We start from the raw sequence: 21,608 nt of genomic DNA, 5'->3' as shown, positions 1-21,608 counted from the left end.
ACATCGAAAAGTATTTTACCATAAAGCGAGTGATAAATTGTGTGAACATAAAAAATAGATGGTTAGGATACACCAAATTACATAATCAATGCTATATATTTGTTTAAAATGCATCCCATTCAATTGTTTAAGCGCACCAAAGTTTATTTGTTTAAAACTATCCTATAGCCTTGTGTATGTCAAGACGAGAATGCGTTTACATCTCAAAGTTGTGAAAACTATCAAATGGTACATTTTATTTTGTTTTGGACTACCATAAGTTTGCATATGAAACACACAAATCGACTTGAAAATTGAGAACAAATTAACACAAGTCATGAAGAGAAGCCAAAAAAGGCTTTAAATTATATTGACATCAAATTTTTTTATGGGAAAAGTACGGTGGGAACTACTGAATCGATCTCAACATCTTATTAACTGGGAACCTGCACCGTAATGCTGTGTGCAAGTGTCGAACATAACCTGGTTGACGATTAGGTCTATACTTCACCAAACATGGTCCAGTAAATTTGGCGATGAGAGTGGATCAAGACGTAGAAAAATGACAAAATATGAGATGATATAAAACGAAGATCCTTTCAATGTGTACAGCAACACAACTCCCTTTGGCAGTTTGGACACATCTAGAGGCAGTTGTGTGTTAGTAATAAAAGTATGATCTACTGAATCACCTGCACTAAAGGCCTTTAATAAGTGAGAGGAAAGAGAGAGCATTCTTTACCTATGAGTTGAGGAAAGAATCATCTGTGGCTAAATCGACTTTTAAGCCCAGTAATATACATCAGGCTCCAAAACCACATATTAGTCCCAGCCGATAGCAAGCGCTGAGACTCTCATCAGTGCACCAGACCAATAGCAAAAGTGCCAGGTTTTTTCTCCCGCAACTGCACCTCGAGAATTCACAGTGGTTCCACACTTCACTTTTTGGTTTCTCCACTAGATGATCCCACCGTTCCAGCAGGGGGCTTCTCCACACTACTTGAACTAGCATTGCTAGCGCTTTGGCTGCCACCTGATTCTGGAGGCTGTGAGGTATCACCTGATGATCCTTCTTTCACATTACTGGTGCACACATTAGTGGGTGGAATATGAGCATTTTCTTCTTTTGACCGAGTAGTATCCTTTGGAGCTTCTGATTCCTTTTTGACGTCGCCATTAGGTAAAGGAGGCCCGACCACATCAGCAACACCAGCTGAATCCGAGGTTTGATTGGATGTTGCAATTGTATTAGAGTTTTCTCGCCATTCAACCCATTCAGGAGGCTTAATGGTTTCATTACTTGTAGCACGATGCAAGTCCTCAGACAAACTAGAGGGTGCAGGATGATCAGAACTTTGTTTTGGCTCAGGTCGATCAGATGAGGCAGTGTCTGCCAAATCATCATCTTCATCAGCAGCTGCATCATCATTTGTCCTGGGCCTAATAATATTAGTTTCTTCTGTGTCAGGTGAAGGAGAAGCAACCAAAGCAGTGTACTGTTCACGAATCTCTTTGTCATCCTCAAAAGCAAACCAGTTGGAATTTGTAAAAAGTGATCCACTGAAAAAACAATTATAGGTAACATCATTGTTACTAATAATACTGCGACAGACACAAAGCATTTTGAACACTGTCTTTTACCCACCTTTCCTGATCGTCCCCCAGACGTAGTGAAGATATCACAACTTCAGCAGACTCATCATCAAAATAGACATCCTACAGAAAATCAGAAGAGTTAGTGTAAATGAGTTGCCTGAAGAGGCACAAGTTGTGCATCGCCACAGGCAAAAAGCGTAAAGCAACGTCATGACTACTAAGACTTGAGCGCAAAGCACAAATAGGTCCAGAGAAGAGAGCACTAATGAAGAAAAAATAAATGTAAACACACCAATTATCTGGATTAAGGAATTGAAAGATTAAAATTAAATATATGAAGCAAAAATCATGTCACTGAGTTCAAACATAAATTTGAAGTTCTGATTTAGATGTAGGGATGCAGTGCCAAGTTTTAGTGACTAGGTATTTATACCAAATTTTACTAATTTCTAGTTGTAATCACTCGAACTCCATTCATAATGTTCTATTAGCAATCAATCTACTACTTCACGAACTATATTTACTTTCTAGTATGGTCCTCCTAAAGCCAGAGCCATGGTGATAAAGCATAGGTCCTAGAACCTTGGTGACTGCACTAAAAGGTCATCTAAGCTTAGCCAAAACACCCAACCTGCGCTTCACCAAGCTTTAGGCTTAAGAGGGTTTTTCCATGTGAGCCTTAGTGACATTGGTCATGACAACATAATTAATACTAAATAGGAGGATTTCCAAAAGAAAAAATTAAGTTGGAAAAATGCTTTTGAAATTTCTTAAGGAGAAAGCACACAAGTGAGTTATAAAATCGACCATTATCTCAGAACTGTTATACATACCCTCTATGAGAATTTTAACAAGATATCTATAAATGCTCCAAACTCAAGGTTAAAGGGTATAACAGTTTGTATGAGATTACCCTTTAAACTTTAAAGTCATTTGTAGAGCCTACTTCTTTGAGATATATATATTATAAGATATGACAAGGTGGACATACAGCTAGCAAGAAAATTCCGTTAGATATTCCTACATGCAATATTATATCGCTTCATTCTTCCATCACAAATGACATGTTTATTTAATTAATAAAATAATAAACTAAATATGCACAGATAACTAACTGGCTTTAAAGCAATCAAAAGCTAAGGGCAATGTGGGTATTTTGATAAGCTAATAGGTGACTTCAGAACTACTCCCTCTGTCCCAAAGTACTTGTCAAGTATCGTTTTCTAGAGTGACTAATCTTCGGAGCTAAATTGAATTAGATTAATTTAATATTTTAAGAGTAAAACTTATCGATTCATAAACTATATGAAAAGTACTATAAGTTGCATTTTTTCTAATATCAATACGGTGGAAAATACATCTTAGAATGTTGGATAAGGTTTATGAAGTTTGACCCTCGAAAAAGGAAATGTGACAAGATCCGGACGGAGGGAGTTGTTGGAAGTATTGCTAATGACCAAAAAGAAGTTCCTGTCAGCCACATTGAATTAAAGGGATGATCAGTATTGAAGGTGGAACAGAGGTGGTCTGCCTTACAAATCGACTCAACTTTCTCTAATGATCATCATTATGAAGAATGATATCAATCAATCAATACAATTGACTATGCCTTAGTAACAAATTAGTTGCACCTCCTCTAAATATCTTCCCGCTATATGAAGACGCACTTCATGGCTGTGAATGAAAAGTGGAGGTGAGGGAGAGAAAGTACGCCCTGTACCCTCTCACTAGAGCATATGCAGAAACAGCATATAGAAGTACGGTAGCAGACAGTTCGTATATCTCATTAACTAAGTAATCACTGAAGGACTAAATAAAACCTCAACAGTTACCTCATCATCCCGCTCAAGTGAACCACGAGCCTGCACGCAGATAAAGTCTTCCTTTAGTACATTTTTAATGATTATACACTTAATGACCATGTGCTTAAAAAATTGATATGTGAAGATTAAAGATGAAGTTGAACAAAAAAAGGTTCAAAACAAGAAAAACCAGGAAAGGAAAAAAAAAAAGCAAAATCAAGCATCCATTGTTTTGGCACTTTAAGATATAACTTGTATTGAATTGCTTGCAGACAATCTACAGAGTGCTCCATAGTTTAGGCTACTTGAGATAAGGTTTCTTTAAACTTAAAATGAAAGTCATTTAATAAGGAAGATCACTAAATACCAACATTCCTAATTATGACAGAATTAGGAAGATGCTATTAACAGAATAAAATTCATTCTAGCTCTCACTGGTTTCTGTCTTAACCTACTACATCTAGGCTGTTATACCATGACCATATAACAGTTACAAGAGGCTGGCACAGATTCCCGGACCCTCTGTCTAACCCTGCTACATCTATATTGAATTATGGATCTTATACCATTTTCAGCAGAGGCTTTTTACAGTCAAAAATTCAACCACCGATTCTGAACAACATTCCTGTGATTGGGACTTGCAGATAAAAATCAAAACCACACTTCAAATTCAATTATAAATAATTAGATATGCAAAAAGGTGTGGGCACTTAATATGAATCAAAAAGCACATTTACTGTGCTCATTTTACTTCATCTCTAAAGATTATACATAGCATGCAGCTCTAAGAAAGAACTACTCTAAATATAAGAAAGATAAATTCTCCAACTACCTATCAATGTTCCAAACCTTCTGTCATTACCTTCTCCAGATATAAACACAGGAACCTAGCCAGCACTATTAAATGCTAAAAGATAGAGAGAGATCAAGAAATGCACAATCATGTTGTCTTTTGTTAAGGGATATGAAGAACACCTCATCAAGTTCATCGTTGTTATAGATTCCATAGCGGAAGGCCTGGCTTAAGTTATTTGCCAGAGCTGCAACATCATAGTCTCTATCTTGATAATCATCATCATCACTGTCCCTCATTCGGTCATGCAGTGATGTGGGTCTCCTGAGAGAGGTTACATGAAATAAAAGTCAATATTATGCTGGTATAAAGACTAACAAACTACAATCATGATCAATCCAATGAAAAGATGAAAATATACCATTGGTATTAGAAAGGATGTAATGATTATATTTTCTTCAAAATGTTGTGTCCAACTCAAATGAAAAAATGGCGTACTTTTATAAAATTTACACAAACGATCAAAAGTGAGGAACAGTCAAATCTGGGCATGATTCTCTCCTTCAATCGCGGCAAGAATTTCTTGTAAGGTAAGGTAAATATCATTAGAGGAATTCGGCTAGGAAACTCAAAATGCTTTTTACAGAATAAATGAGACATTCAAGGCCCACAATTTGTTATATATCATGAAACATGGTACTCCCTTTTTCCTAAACTATGTGACACTCATTCCTTTTTAGTCAGTTCCAAAAAGAATGACATCTTTATATACTTCTCCCAATTTATGTGAGGCAAGAAAGAAAGAAAGGCTTTTGAAACTTGTGGTCTCAAACAAGCCATAGATGTTGGTGTGGCTATAAATCATCTCACTAAGGGTAACATAGACATTTTAAAAAGTTTAATTGTACTAAATATAGATATGTATCATTCCTTTTGGGACAGGCTAAAAAGGAAAGTTTGCCACATAAATCGGGACAGAGGGAGTAACAAATGAATTTTATACTTCCCATTCTACCCTTAATGAGAAGATTTTTAATGATACAAATATCTACGGCTTGTTCAAGACCACAAGTTTCAAAATTCATTCTTTCTTAAACTTTGTGCCCAATCAAACACCGCCACATAAATTGAGATGGAGAGAGTAATTAACAAGAAAAATGTCCACTGCCTGAGGCCTCCTGAAAGAAGGTATTCTTTTGCATTGCACTTCTTAATCAAACAACACCAACAATTTAGTACACACACAATCCTTGTTTTCACTGCCTCACACCCCTGCTGTATCAAATAAAAAACAAGCAAAATAAAAATAGAGGTACTAACAATGCAGCTACTATTTGCCTTATTCAGAGTCCAGGTAATGCCTTTTCAACAAGATGGCTAGCAAGTGTTAATTTTATTTTTTTTTGTGTGTGTGAGAGAGAGAGAGTGAGAGTGAGATCTATCATGAGTATCATCCATGTTAACCAACAAAAGGAGAAGCCAGAACTTACGCAGCTCAATTTCTGTTTTTGAATAATTCAACAAATATGTAACCAACTCTGTTTTTGAACTTGGGCAGCTCAGTGTCTGTGAATTTCAGACTTCCATTCCTAAATCGGGATAAAACAAGTTGCAGAACTCAAACCTTTTCTGAATTCTGATAAAGGTGGATGTGTATAGGTTGACAACCAATCTAGAACTAGTCAATTAACAAAGACTCCTCACAATATTATTTGGAGCAAAACGAATAATGAGAAATATAGCTGAGCCAAATTATTTGTGTTACTCACAGAGATCAAGTTATGCCTTTCCAACAAGAAGGTAGCAAGGGGAGGGGGGCAGTAGTGTGTGATTGATACATCTCTTGTATTAACAAACAATGCACAACACATCCCACAACAAAGACTGCTCAATTCCAGTTCTCAAGTATTTCATAATCCTAGTAATGCAGTCACGGTATGACACTACATGAATCTACCTAATATCTTCATATTTGCATCACTATCCTTTGTGCATGCCTTCTTCTCTGCAGGTGGTTTATTTACTTGGAAGCAATCCCCCATCCCCCTACACTATAAAAAAAAAAAATAACCAGCACAAATTGATAGCAGGCAATAAGGCACTCACCCACAAGCCCACTGGAAAACATTTTCCACAGCATTCCGTTTTTGAAGAATATTTGTCTGCCAATCAATCCATTCACTATTCTCCTGCCAAAAAGAACTTGCATTTAGGACAAGGAATTTACATTTAAAAAAAATTGCAAATGTCAAGCATAAAAAGGAACTGTGAAGGGCTCCTACTTGAATACATAACGGAGGCAATCACTAACAACCTCGCAAACTAATGCAGATAGGAAATTTGACCATATCAAATCACTAAAGTGAGACTGCACTAAAGAAAAACAATCAAATAGAAGAGACTTGACGTGAGTAGGTGAATTCTCTATATAATAAAAGGCATCTTCTGAAATTAACCTCAAGGTACCCAAGATGATTATCCCCAAATGATTATATAGATTTTTTTCCAAATGGTCAATTGAAAATCACTCCATCAGAGGTCAATGTAATTTCTCAGTACGTATAGACTAAATAAGTACAGGTAATACACTATACAACTTATAATCATGTGGGCATATCGCATATTTTAGGTAATGGGTAAATAGGTTTTAAAAAGTAGTTGATAGGTGAGTTGGATCTTCTTGATAATTTGTGTACATATTTTGTACTGGAAATTGTTCTTCCACATCAAAAAAATGTGGGCTGGACTTTCTGTTATTTAAATGTAGAATTTAAGTATATTTTAGTTTGTTTGTTTTTTTGAAACTGAAGGTATATTTTAGTTATAAAACTTACATTAGGTACTAAATAACAACATACTAACTGTAGTCCCACAAAGTAGGGTCTGGGGAGGATACCCTACAGTAGAGGTAGAGAGGTTGTTTCCGATAGACCCTCCGCTCAAGGAAAAACAGTACTCCAACACAGTACAGAAAAAGAATAAATAGAAGTGAAAGCATAACAAAGCAATCTGATCGAAGTACAAGAAACAACAAAAAGTAACACAAATCAAGGGACAAAAAAATACACGAGCAATACAACAATTACTAGCAGCAGACAACACACTACTGCCTACTTACTTTAGGTCAATGAAATTTAGCCAAAATCATTCGTCCACTACCAGCCATGAAATTTTGCCAAAATGAAGCTATGTTAAGAAATATGATTAGGTATTAGAGCAACTTTGTAGGTAATCTAAGAGAAACAAGAAAAAGAATCACCTCAACATCAACTTCCCAAACACAGAGCTTTTAGTAAGTCAAGCTTCTTCTAGCAACACAAGTAAACTACCAGGAGAATGTAGCGTCTAATGCAACAGATTTGTAAATCTGCCCCCAAGGCTAGCTCTAGTGGCAAAAGGTGGAGGATTTGCGGCTTAGGTCGCCCTGCACCACACCACGCAAAACGAAGCTTGGTATTTAAGTGGAAAAGTGTAGAGGGGCAGGCCCATTATTCCCCGAGTTTAAAAGGCTGTGATTGGTCCAAATGGCGGGTCACGAACGGATTTCTCAGTTATCAAAAAATGATATGTAAATCTACATTCAGTCTCTAGGAAAAGGTGTGACAATCAAGATGTGACCCATCCATTAAAACAAGATGGTTGAAATATGAGAACACAATGACAGTGTTATGCAATAGAAATTTACACAGAGTGGTTGTATATATGTAATCAAATATTGGGTCTCACAAGATGGATGTCATAAAAATATTAATCCTAAGATGGATGTGCGGCAATACAAGATTGAAAAGACAAAAAAAATTACCACAAGGTGCATATACCATGCAGAGGATAAAAACAGAGAAAGTTGTCTAAGATGGTTTGCACTGTCATATGTGAACCTCCATACGTACAGCAATCTAGGTGCAACACTATAATGAGTAAAGGTGCTAAAAGAGGAGGTAGACCTAAAATCATACACACAGAGTCAGAATCTCTCATATAAAGGATTCATATATGCAATACCAACTAACTGAAATAAAGTTTAATTGTTGATACACTTTAATTAAGTTTGGTATTTGTCATAAGACTCATTAGTCTGCATATAGACTTAGATAACAATGTACATGTGGGATTTAGTGACTTTTTTAAAAGACATAACTTAATATTGGAATGAAATGGGCTCTAATAAAGCAGAATGAATATTGAGGATTCATATAATTAATCCCAACTAGTTAGGGATTGAGGAGTAGTTGATTGAACATCTATTACACTACCAGGTAGTATGAGTAGAGCAACTTCTGCGATGACCAATGAAATATGCATAAAGAAGTCACTTGTGTCCTGTGAAAATTCTCACTCCCTCTATCCCTATTCAATAGTGTCATGCTTCTCATTACTTCCCCTAATTGCCCCACTTGATGAAAATGCAGAACACATTACTTTAGCAACTGCCAAATGGACCTTAAGAAATCTCTATTTATCAAATGCAAAATCAGCTACTCAAAGTGCAAACATCCTTGTGCCTTGTGTAGCTGAATAGCACAGTAAAACAGGACGTAATCAAATTGGAAGAACTACATGAACAAATAACACATGAAACAAGATATTTCAAACACCTGCAGACGCGACTGTATGCCATTATTATTGTTCCCTAGTTGAACAAGTTTGTTAGCTATTCGCGTCACATGCCCAATGTTTCCAATCCTGGGTGGGGTTCTTCCCTCAACAGAGGCCGTTGGCTGCATCCACATTTAAAAACTTAAGTGACCAAAGGTTTCAACATATACAGCCCAATATACAAGTAATATTAAGAATATTGAGTCAAAACACCTAAATTTTGATTAATACCTTGGATTGATCAGCAGCAAGCGTTGAGTTTTTCTCTGCCTCGAGAATTTTCAAGAGAAGATTACAGTCACTAAGAAGATGGTCAACAAATTGAATATTCTTACTCTCCAGGCACGAAATTATTATAGTCTCAACATGATGATGCAAAAAGTTGTTGTATGGATACCTGGATTCAATAACAAAGAAACCGACATCAAATACCTAGACACTCTATCAAGTAACAGAAATCAGAAGGTTATTTGATAATATAGTAACATAGTAATTATAAAGAGCACTTACTCAAAAAACAATTCTAAGATGCGTTTAACAGCACCAAGCCGAATCAACTCCTTTTCAGCAGCTTCACTGCTAACACTCACCAAGACTGAAACAAACTCTATAATCTGAAATTCCCAGTTGATCGAAATCAAAATTTGAGGAATCAAAGTCTAATTTACCACCCAGCATAACATTAAAACACAGTGCAGGTGGACGGGAGGATTTTTTTTTTTTTTGATGAAGTAAATGTTTCATTGAATGGAACAGCAGAGGGCATCACATGATTATTCATTTTTTTGGAGGGACAGTGCAAAGGGGCCTAGGGAAAAACCAAAGAAGTATGAAAAATCTCTGATAAAGGAAGGCTGATAGAGTATAGTCCTCTTATTCACATACTCAAAAATCTTTTTTTACAAGTCTAAAGAGAGCTCGAAAAGCTTTATTAATTTATTTACAAAAAATATAATACTGACGGACTCAACGAAGTACAACAAACACGAGGACTTGCCGCTACTTTAACGCTTAAGCTAAATATTGATCTCCAAACTAGCCCCCTCATTTGTCAACTACTGAACTACACAGTTGAATTTTGAGGGGTTCAATTACCCACTTCCTTGTATCTCACAGCACACACCCTTTTTTTTTTATAATGGTAACTTTACTTCTATATATCCACAGGTATACTACAACCATAATGTAGTACCCCTTCAAAAGTATTACAACTTAAATATTGTGATTCAGTTCTGTGCCTTACAAAAGTTTAAAACATCAAATATCTTCTGCTTGAGCTAGTAGTTTTTGCTCACACCAAAAATAATAAAGGCCTAAACAATTCATTTTAAGATTCTGAATGTTGTTTTGAGTCCCCTCAAAGCACCTTTTGTTCCTCTCAATTCAGATTGACCACCAAATACATGCTGGGACGATCTTCCATTTTTCTTCCTTCTTGCTCACATTACCATCCATATTCCAGCATCTTAGGACATCTAGAATGCTTCCAGGTCTAAGAAGTATTTATTTACCCAAATGAGAAAATGTGTTTATATACACGTGCTGCCACCATGTCATTACCCATTTCTCCTTTTTTTCCCTATTTTAGCTTCACTTTCATCTTCCCTTTCTATACACAAAAACCTCAACTTTCACCACTCGAATCAACAAATCACACGCAAAAAAAACTGATCATTCACTGAAAAAGCAAATGCAAAATCCTAGGACTAAGTCTAACAAGCTTAAGTTGGAGCTATAAGCATCTCTTCAGAAAGCACCTATATAGAAGGTCCCTTTAGATGGATCTAGGATGTGGTTTTGGACTGAAGTCTGCAAGGTGAAGTAAGTGGATTTTGTTATGGGGTAGTTTCCTGCACATGTTAATTGTTTGTTTGCTACGGCTAAATAAGGAGCTCTTAGTGTGATAAAGGAGTTGGATTGGATGTCAGTGAGATAAGCTCGATGTGGGAAGTGGAGGTTCTGGAGACAAGCTACCTGAGTCATGTAGCTCGTTTAATGATAGATAGAGTGAAGTAGAAGTTGAATGGTACAGCTTGGCCGACCAAAAGTTGAGTTCCCAAGCCAAGAGAGTGTTTTCCCGATGCCTCTCATGCGTTTTAAGAGAGTAAATCAATCCATGCTATGTCAGCAAAAGAGGGAACAATAATTCCACTTCAAAATAGTCCGCCGAAGTATAGGAAAAACAATTTTAGTAAGGGGGTGGGGTGTACTTGTGTTTTATTCACAAAAAAAAACCAATTAAAACTCTCAAATAATGAAAGAAGAAAAAGTTTGAACACACTTTTCATTTCCTGCAAAATAAAATTCAGCACAATGTATTCAAGAATTGTGTTGCGCTTAAAGCTCATCAGACCCTGACGTTGTTAAGCACTTTTCGTCTTTGACAATGCTGACCTCTCTAAGTTAGATCAAAAGTGATACTAAATTATATCCATTTCTAATTCCAAGACAGAAGCTTGAAGAGCATTTACTTGATGATTTGAAATAATTACTCAAACCATAAAACTCCGCCTCTAATCCTCCACGAAAAGTAAGAAAGTCTGCATATTTTGACCAATTCAAGGTGAAAAGATGGTATAGTATTTGGTTAGCCTCATAAGAAAGAAATAATCACAACATAACTGCAACGTTTGGTTGGAAGTACTAACTAACACAAACATTAAAGTCATGTGGAATCTAAAGATAGAATGAGAATCGAAAATACGTGTATTAGCAATACGGGGAATAAACTATTCAAAGACAATATTCTGTTCAAGTAATTCATGTATAAAGATCTCCTCATTATTAATCTCCGCATAAACAACCTTTGCATTTACGATCTCTGCATACAAGAAGATGTTTGATAACTACCTTCAGACGATGCTTCCCAAGAGGTGGATGTAAGCTCCCATATGTTGTTGGCAAGACATTATCCTCTGATGAGATATCCAGAAGCTTCAGTAAATTACCTGTATAAACAAGTAATGACAACAGTTATTCCACTTGAATCACAACATACAAGTTAAAATCAGAGCCTATAGATCTAATTTATATGGAAAACATACCGAAACCTAGATAACTGGTATAGCACAATGAATTATCTCAAATTCAGTACTTCCAAAAAAAAGAGTCAGACTTATCCAGCGGAAAGCAAAACAAAATACAACGGGCAGCAGAGAGAAACAATTATAACATCGAAAGGATCTCCAATTAATTAGGATGTAAATTGTTACAGTTGAGGTATGATGCAATGAACCAGTGTACCACTTATTTTTTTCAATAATGAGTGTCACAAAACTCACAATAGCATGTATATATATGTGTACAGGTGTGTCATTTGTATATAGTTGGGTTCATTGCATCATATTTGTATATATGTGTATCATAATACACGACTCATAAAGGGAACCTAGAATCCAAACTTCGCATGAAAAAGAGGTCATAATTAGCCTTTTTATTGAACCATGCATATCTTTGACTTCCTTTGTGTGTTTTTCCTCCAAGAATCCAACTTTGCTGAATTAACACTTCACCATGGAAAGCACACTCCGAGATCTATCCTTCAATCATCACTAAAATAAACAAAACATATTTGTTTTACAAGTGAAGTCACAACACCTACTGAAATTTGATGCCAATCAACACCCTTCAATTTAACCAAACTGTTGCAGGCTCTCTTCTTCTTTTTTTTTTTTCTTTTTTTTTTTTGAAACTGGTGAGGTTGTATTCTACAGCATTAAGGGCATGCTATCCACCACCAAAAAGAGTCAATTAAAAACTTCCTATCAAATCTACAATCTGATCTGTATCTACTATACACAACCGTTTACACCAAAAAAGTAGATATACTATACAATTCCATTTGACCTTGTGTATGGAATTAGATCTATTGTCGAAGCATACACTGTTCCTTCCTTCCAAACTGACCACCATATACATGATGGTATTAACCTCCACCATCTCTTCTGGCTCTTCGTACCTCCTCTTCTTACCCAGCTCTTCAACACGTTTGATGTACGTTCTGGCATTGTCCAATTCAGATTTGTGATGCTAAGGAACAAATTCCAGATTTGAGCAGTGTAATTTCAGTGCAAGAAGAGGTGGCTGTTGGTTTCACTTGTCAAATTGCATAAAAAATTCCTAGGGACCAGCTGTCTACCCTTCTTCTGAAGTACTTCTTGTGTTAAACAAGCTCTCTTTATCACTAGCCAAGTGAAGCATTTCACTTTTGTAGGAATATCCCCCTTCCAAAGATAGTTCCAGAGGTGTTTTGGTCTCCCTGCCATCACCTAGAGACCTCTTCTGTAAGCACTGTTGCCTGAGAAAAAGCCATCTTTGCTGTGCTTTCACAACATCCTTTCTGTGGCATTGGCGTTGATGGTCACTCCGCCTAGCATCCCTAGTATCTCTTAAACCTGCAGGTAACCCCTCTCGAACATAAGATCCCTAGAAGACTTCCCCTTCCCTACAACATCCAGACTAAAATTTGCTACCAAATGGAGACTTTCAGAAACCTCAAGAGGAAATAAAGGCACCACATATTTTTTGTTTTAAAGTGTACTAGTAACGGACAGAAGAGGAGAGAGTGATGTCTGCAGGGTTAAATGTACTAATGGTATAACTTGGAAAAACTTGTATCATGTACGTCAAAAGTCAAATGTATTAAGCACTATAACAGAGCCTAAAATCACTATGGTGCAAGATAAGAATGTCAAAATCCTTTCTATTTAAGGGGGAAGGTGGAAGTTCAAGAAGATGCACAAAAATATTTGTCCACCAATAGACACTGTTCAAAGACGACCAGTAAATCCATACCTAAGCTTCCCAACATCCCTTCCACAGTCTCAGGATTTGCACTTGCTCCAGAGCACTGCATTGACTGGCGACCGTACATGTAATATGTTCCTGAAGCTAGCCTCTTAGGGTCTAATAACGATATGCACACAGATAACGAGTTAACCAACACAGATTTAGGTCGTGACTCCTCCAGAGCATGGCGAAATAACCTCTCAATGAAACTGTGGAACATCATATAACCAAATATGTTAGTGAGACCCGAGAAAATACAATAGTATCACAGGACTAAGGCTTCAATCAAAATCCAAAATTAATGAAGATTCAGAATATTAGAACACCTAGGGCTAGAGATTTTGGCAGCAATCCCAGGAGGAGCATATCGAGTAATGGCACACAAAGTTTCTGCTGCATTAGCATGCACTTCAGGGCAATCCTGCAATTACAGTGAATTCCATTACCATAGTAACCTACACCAGCAATTACAAGATTTGTAGGGTACTCAGTCACTAACTAAATTAGATGAACACCAGACCATCAATATTTGATCCATCCCTACTGAGCACATTATGTTTAACATTTAAATCGATAAAATATAACCTTCTCATCAGCCCCAGCACCTTGGTCGCCTAGAAAGCTGTCATCAGGCATGCAGTAATTCCTTTTTTCAGAATGGCAGCATAAAGCAGGAATGCAGTACTATCTTAGTTCCCCAAGCCAGGTTAGATATCGAAACACACAAATCATGTAATGTCTAATGACTGGGAAAATTAGAATGTTAGTAAATAAATTCAGGAAAATGACATACTGATGAGCTAAACTTATCAACGATCATCTCCAGCACATTTGTATCTTCCAACCACTGCATGTTCTCCGAGAAGTTGCTATACAAATGTTCATCGGTGCCAATTAGGCGGATTAACACCTTAAATCAAAAGCATTGGAACTTCTGGATTTAGTCATGCTAAACAAACAAAACATGCCTTAAACTATTTGAAAAACTACAAACCTCCATGATGGATGTAATTCCAATGAGATCAACCAACTTCTTGATAATATCTTGATGAGCCTACAAGAGAATAAACCATAATTATTAGCTTGACTGTGCTTGACTTTTTATTGAAAGCATTAAGAGGCGGTAGATATCAATGTTTCACCATTTTACAAGGGACAATAAATTTTTAAAAAAGTAGCCAGATGATTGATACATAAATACATAAAGAATTTATTGGTAGACCATACCAGTTACTCGCACAAGAAATGGCATCTCAAACTAAAGAAGATATAAACAAGACACAACAGGCGAACACTCTCCACCATCTTAAAGAACATAAAAGAAATGGATTGGAGACTAAAAGGGAGCAAGGTTTCATTCGGACATCCATAGACCAGCTTTACCTCGACTGACATAAACATCCAATCATTTCCTATATGTGTGTTTTTGTAATGCAAATCAATCGTGATAGCTAATAAGAAGCAGCAGACTTACTTGTACGTAGTTCATAAAAGCTGATGTTTTCCGCAGCAACAAGCATATGACAACCTAAAATAAGAAACTTGGGCATCAAGTACAGTGTAGAAACTGAAAATCATAATAACAGTTCACAGAAGAAATAAACCTTAAAAAATGGAAGTACTTCCAGAAAATATTAATGCAGTATTGTTTTCACCTAAAATCCAGCAAGTAAAGTCCTTCATTCAGTCTTACAGAAGATCTAGCATGCAACTATCACCTTGCTTTTGGTCGAAAAAGGAGCAAAACGATAGAAACTAGACAGGATAAAATTGAAAAATAAACATAGTTTTTCAAAGAGAAGTTTTTTTTTCAAAACTAAAACGTGGTACCGCCAACAGAGAAGTTGTCAACCTTGCAAACTTTTTCCCCAATAAGTAAAGGAATCAACCTTGCAAACTTATTAACCACTCCCCTTCCAGTTAAATATATTTAGAGATATGAACAAAGGAATACATAGCTAAGTGAAGCATAATTCACACTTATGTATCTAGTAGTCAATGATACCTTGCTGAAGTAACCGGCCAACAGAGTACTATGTGTGTGCTCAGGTTCCAAAAATGAGAATAGCAGGTTCATTAGCTGACATCCAAAATGACAAAGCCAATTTATATAAACAATATTCAAGGAACTGAGCATATAGTACAAAGGCAGAATAAAGATATATGACAAAAAAAGAAGAGTGAATACCTCCTCATTCTCAACCAATGCTTTAAGAATTATGTCCACCTCGCATGTAAAGATTTCACAAGCAATAAAAGGAAACCTGTGGCACAGTAAAACAAGATATCTTTTCATACATGCACTGGGGTCAAGGAAAAAGAGAACTCATATTTTCATCCAAAGAAATATTCAGAGCCTATAACATATGAAATGTAAATAACTTTCCAGCACCAGTCAGACACTCACTTAAAAGTTCGTTTCTTCTCTGCATCTTCTGGAGCCTCTTCCACTATGTACCTGACAAGTTGTTCAACTTGAGCTCTTTCTCGCAGACTGTCAGAAAGAAAAGCATAATATGATCAGTTTCTTCCAAGGAATGACTTCCTTTTTTGACAGGTTCTTCCAAGAAATGACCATTAAATCCTACAAGAAGAAAAATTTTGTGCAGAGATGGCACCAGAAGTTCCATAATATTACCATTTTTATAATGGTGACATTCTATGTATTAGCAGGTATTCTATACCAAACTGGGTAGTCCCCCAAAGTTAGACAGTTACAAAATAGAAGCCTGTCATCACATGATACTTCTTCCATATTGTCTAAACAAACAAAAATATCTTACTCGTATTTTTATTTTTATTTTTGACGACAAGGAAAACCCGCAGCCGCCACCCTTTTGGGGGCGCAAAGGGTAAAACCCCGCTCCTATGCGATAGTTCGCAGACCACATAGGAGAGGTTACCCGCACTAGGCAAGCCTGGTGTGACGAGCTCTACCCAGAAGGCAAACCCCTTGCTTTCGTTGGCAAGGGGTTTCGAACTTGTGACCTCCAACATGGAAGTCCCAGCTCAAACCACTGGGTCACCCCGAAGGGTTTACTCGTATTTTAAAAAGCAAAAGCGAAAAAAAATAGCGACAAGGTCCATGATGCTTAAAGCAAAATACTGGAAGTGAAGCATATGCTTCTTTGAAGTAAAACTCAGAATTCACAACATTAAAAAGATCACCAAAATTACATGAATTTAGTAAAATAATGATCAGAATGCAATTAAAATAACTGATTACACAATCCAATAAACAATAACGCTAATATTAATCCGACTATTCAAAGTTGAGATTCAAATAACCGAGACTACTTCGCATTGGGATCACATTGCTTGTCATTGTTTCAAGTGCACACTTTTATGAAGCCCATTGCTTCACCATTTAATTGATAACTCGTAAGAACACTGATCTTTACAGTCTATAGTGAAACAAAACTAAGTTTTGTTAAAATACAAGCACTGCCTCAGCCCACCAACACCCCCACCCTACCCACAAAAACAAAAAACAAAAAATTGTGTTCAAGAAGGATAACTTGGCATGTTTATTTGGTGCACACTAAAATTGTTGTAGTCCTAATTAACATACCAGAATTACAAAGTTAACCACTTGTTCTTACTAAATCCAGACTAGCCAATTTTAAACCGTAAATAAAGCTTCAAATGCACGCATGCATCACTAGACTCCCTCAGATAAACCTCATCATACAGCAGCAAATCCAGACTTTTCTTTTCACAATAAAAGATATTTACTTTAAATGGATTTTCCATGAAACATCAATGGTTGGGATATACTTTGTAGTTTGTACATCACATCCAAGATTAATAGAACTTGATTTTATTACAACTTATATCTAGCATACCAAGCGAATAAGGTGCTTACAAGTTAATAAGGCGTCCATTAAGAGCTTTACATTCTTGAATTATTTCATCCTCGTCCAAGAGCTCATCCAGTGCAAAATTTTCCTTATCCAAAATTGTCTCCACCTGAAAATAGTAAGTGTATCCTATAAATCTATGCACATTATTTTTATTATAAAATATCCACACACATTATTTATTGAGAAACAACATCAATATTCAATTGAACACTGATACAAAGCTTTGGAGTAAGCAATATTGAAAACCGAGAAGTAATGAAATCAAATATTAATTTGCGCTTGCATCCATAAAATTTATGTAGAAGAATATTTCTGAAATACTCCAAAGCAAAAGTTGCAGAATATTTTTAAATTCCATAATATATGATGAAGAATATTCAATTTAATTATTGAGATTGGAACTAAAGATGTGCTTGAGAGATAGTTGTCATACATTCACTGCCTACCTACTGTTTAAATAACACTAGCAAGGTCCAATTTAATAAAGAACCTTGTGTTTTCCAAAGGACAAACTACTATACATGGAGTCCCTACGTTGTTACTAAAATCTTTGAAAAGTTCTCTTTTTTGTCTCCTCCTTATCCTTCATATCAGAAACTCTCAACTGCTTGTTAGGGAACAGTACATGTCAATTTAGTAGACTTGCCATAGGTCATGAGCACAGAAAAAGTTTTTTCTTCTTTCCTAATAATTCAATTATTTTCGTCTCTTTTAACCATCTAGATGACACTGATTGCTGTGGTGAAACCCTGTATCCTTCCAGTGTAATATAAAGTGACTACACATCCACATTGTCTAGAAGAAGATCCATTTGTCCCCGTAGCTAACATGTAAAATCAGCACTCTACAACTGCTTTTTAGGGAACAGTACATGTCAATTTAACTGTTATGTCAACAATCTACATTAGTCCAGTTAACTGACATGTTCACTCTACATTATCATCATGAAACCATCCCTTTGTGTCACATCATCTTTTTGATCAAGTAAACATATTTCATATAATAAACAAGGCCATAAAATGACCATACACAAGTGGTATACCAAAAGGTAAAGAATCTACACAATCAACTGAATCTCTAAAAACTCCACCCAATCGTCTACACAATAGGGGACTTTCTGAGTGCACCAAAATAAAATAAGGGAATGAATGATACTTTGAGGGGAACTCGACTCTACACCTTCAAAAGCTCTTTTATTCTTCTCTCTCCAGACAACCCACATTATGCAAGTTGCACCATATTTCATCCCTTCGTCTTCTTCTCCTCCCACTCTTCCAACTGAACATCAATTCTTTCACCATTTTTTCCATAACCATGGAGCGCCAAACCACCTAAACATATCCCACCATACACTCATTGTCAAACTGCAATGTAGGAGAAGATGATCCACATCCTCACCCGCCTCCTTGCAGATGTAACACCAGCCGATGAATACAATCTTCTGCTTTTTTTAAGTTCTTTATTGTAAAATCGAGCCTCTTATGGCTAACCAAGTGAAAAGCACACCTTCCTTGGTGCCTTTGGGATCCATATTGCATTACATGGAAACACTTGCTCCTCCCTAAGCAATAGATTCTCATAGAAAGTCTTCACAATAAACATGCCATTTTCCCTTAAATCTCTACCACCATGCATCAAGCTTATCAATAGGGTTGTCTTGCCTATGTACTAAGACTAACAATCTTTGGAGCTCACCTACTCCCCAATCATTTTATTATTTTAGACAATTAAAATTACAATTGATACTTCCCAATCATTTAACATCCTTCTAAAGCTCAAGTCCCAAAAAGTCTCTCCGCCTATGTCCCCCTAATTTGTTGAACTATCATCTCTCTCTGGCAAGAAATTCTATAGAGACACTGGAAATCATCTTTCAAAGTGTCATCCCCGCGCCATCTATTTCCCCAAAATTAAACAACGCCTGAAAGGCAAAGTGATGTCTCTAGTTCTCCACCTCGTTCCAAAATTCCATATTTATCCTTTACCCCCCCCCCCCCAAAAAAAAACTCATAGCCATTGTGTCACATCATTATTCAATTAGTTAAGCCTTTATCAAGTTAGCCCATTAAATAAGCTAGCAAACAATTGAGTCAACAAATAGGTGTTAGATATCTTATACTATCGGTGTTATATTTTATGTGTGGTTTAGGCACACATAACAAGTTTTGAACCCTCTAGAGACAAAAGTCTGGTATTAAGTGTAAAAAAGAAGGGGGTTATCCACCAAGTTTCTAACTGTGCGCCACTGATCCTCAGGGAATTCTCTTGGGTAAAGGGGAAAAATATATATTGTACCTATTTAGTACAATTATATGGCTTAAAGTTTCAGAGCACGATCAAATGGACTTCCATTCCTGGAATCTGCTCCTCTAACTTCCATAAAAACAACCAACTTCTTAATGAAAGGCTATCTGGAGATGCTTAGAAAAGGTGTCTAGGATGGGAAAAGGGTAAATTGCCCAAGTATATGGCATAGGACTTGAAATGGCCTATGTATGTGGTACAAAGAAATGGATTTCCATTCCCCGGATCAGCTCCTCTAAATTCCATAAAAACAACAAATTCCAAATGAAAGGCTACCGGGGCATGCTTAGAAAAGGTGTCTAGTATGGGCAAAAGGTACATTGCCCAAGTATGTGGCATAAGAATTGAAGTGAAATAGTGCATTGGGAAGAACATAATTTTACCAAGAGATATCATTTACTTCGTTGATGTCAATCTAGAAAGCAGAATAGCTTAAAATTTGCAACATAATCTAGCACTTAGTTCAGACAAAAAGCAAGTTACAAAAAGTACATTCCTCGAAAAATTCCACAATGCTGCACAAAGTAGAATTGCGGTTCAACATTGAGGACCTAATAGACAGGAACTTCATTGGTACTATTTTCTTCAATTAGCAGTTATAAAGATGTATAATTCATCAAACCACAGCTATTTGTTCAAGAAATTAGATCCAATCATAAGGCCCACCAGTCCATCATAAACTTCTCCTCTGCCACTGTTCCATTGCTCTAAAAATTAACCCAAAAAATATCTTTAAAAATGCCACCATCATCCAAGTCCATCTAACACTCAACTCTCTTCATTTTACCCTCTTTCAATAAGGAATTTAACACTCAGTCTCTTTGAGTTGCATAATTAAGACAATCTGAATATAAGAAGTAAACACCAGACCCCCAAAACATTAACTTCCACTAGAAATTCAGTCCAAAAAAGTACTCCCCACTATAAAAGTCCAGAACAATCACATTACCAATCTTCCCTTACACAATTCTGAATTCAAAATTAAGACTGCTAAAACACAAAACAACATGCATAACAAGAAATTCAACAAAAACCCATTTGCATTAATCAAAATTCTTAAAAAACAAACCACCCAATACAATTCCAATAAATAAACACTAGATGATATAGCACCCCAAACATTCAAATCGTACATAAACTTTCACAAAAAAGTATAAAAATATGAGTCAGGGAATAAAAGGGGTTACTGGAGAAGCAGTGGAGAGGCCAGCCATACGCCAAAACATAGCCATTTTTTCAGAATCAAGAACCGACCCAGAAGAGAATTTTCAACAATTTGGATCTAGGAACAAAAAGAAAACAACCCCAACAATGATCTTGAACCCAGGAAGCCCTAGAAAAAGGTGGGGAGCAGTCTTTGATAAGATTGGATTCGGTTCAATTGTTATCAAGAATTATACTTAGCACCAATTGTGAGACGGTGGAAAGAAGCATTTTTTTTCCTTGCTGTATTTTTTGGGGACCTTTGAGAAGAAAAAAGAAGCCACAAAATAAATTTTATTATTACCTATTATCAAATTTTTTCGGGCGGAATTTAAATTAGTTGGATCGGTGAATTTATTTTTTAAAATAAAATTCCTTATAGTATAATCGAGAGGGAGAAAATGTCAAAAAGAAGCCACGAAATAAATTTTATCAAATGTATGATTAAAAAAAAATATTAAATTAATACTTTTTCATTTTTTACTTGAAAAAAGACGAAATTTAAATTTGTTAGATAGATGAATAAAATAATAATAATAATAATAGTATGATCAAGAGGTAGAAAATGTCAAAACAAATATTTTTATTTGAGAAAGGATAACTTTGCTTGAATATTTTTGAAGATAATTTTTTTTTTTTGATAATTCGAAATGTTTATTTATATCATAAAAGAAGGTAAGTTGT

General features: G+C 36.1%; 1 protein-coding gene across 2 annotated transcripts; it reads right to left on the bottom strand.

The window, feature by feature from the left end:
• Positions 1 to 542: 542 nt before the first annotated feature.
• LOC101262982 (uncharacterized) lies at positions 543 to 21,341 on the bottom strand. Of its 2 annotated transcripts, XM_026029330.2 has the most exons (20): positions 20,909 to 21,341; positions 17,420 to 17,523; positions 15,962 to 16,048; positions 15,743 to 15,818; positions 15,560 to 15,634; positions 15,029 to 15,082; positions 14,549 to 14,608; positions 14,348 to 14,464; positions 14,140 to 14,238; positions 13,881 to 13,975; positions 13,561 to 13,763; positions 11,617 to 11,714; positions 9,277 to 9,380; positions 8,998 to 9,163; positions 8,766 to 8,888; positions 6,277 to 6,359; positions 4,353 to 4,494; positions 3,408 to 3,437; positions 1,625 to 1,695; positions 543 to 1,539 (listed from the first exon to the last, which is right to left on the bottom strand). In XM_026029330.2, the coding sequence occupies exons 1-20, from the start codon at positions 20,951 to 20,953 to the stop codon at positions 918 to 920; spliced, it is 2,454 nt and encodes an 817-aa protein (XP_025885115.2). In that variant the 5' UTR covers positions 20,954 to 21,341; the 3' UTR covers positions 543 to 917. The 2 variants fall into 2 exon arrangements, with proteins under 2 accessions (XP_025885115.2, XP_004233174.2); XM_004233126.5 differs by lacking the exon at positions 14,140 to 14,238.
• Between the last annotated feature and the right edge of the window lie 267 nt (positions 21,342 to 21,608).

Source organism: Solanum lycopersicum, chromosome 2 (assembly GCF_036512215.1).
Source record: "Solanum lycopersicum chromosome 2, SLM_r2.1".
Taxonomy (NCBI): domain Eukaryota; kingdom Viridiplantae; phylum Streptophyta; class Magnoliopsida; order Solanales; family Solanaceae; genus Solanum; species Solanum lycopersicum.
The sequence above is the reverse complement of the archived record's forward strand: the minus strand, read 5'-3'. Positions and strand labels throughout refer to the sequence as shown.

Bases quoted from the DNA above. Each gene is read 5' to 3' on its own strand.
- LOC101262982 (XM_026029330.2), bottom strand. From the start codon at position 20,953: ATGGCTATGTTTTGGCGTATGGCTGGCCTCTCCACTGCTTCTCCA. The intron at 15,819-15,961 runs GTGAGTGTCTGA...ACTGTGCCACAG, and splicing joins GAGAAGAAACGAACTTTTAA to GTTTCCTTTTATTGCTTGTG. The intron at 15,083-15,559 runs GTATCATTGACT...TTCTTATTTTAG, and splicing joins TGGCCGGTTACTTCAGCAAG to GTTGTCATATGCTTGTTGCT.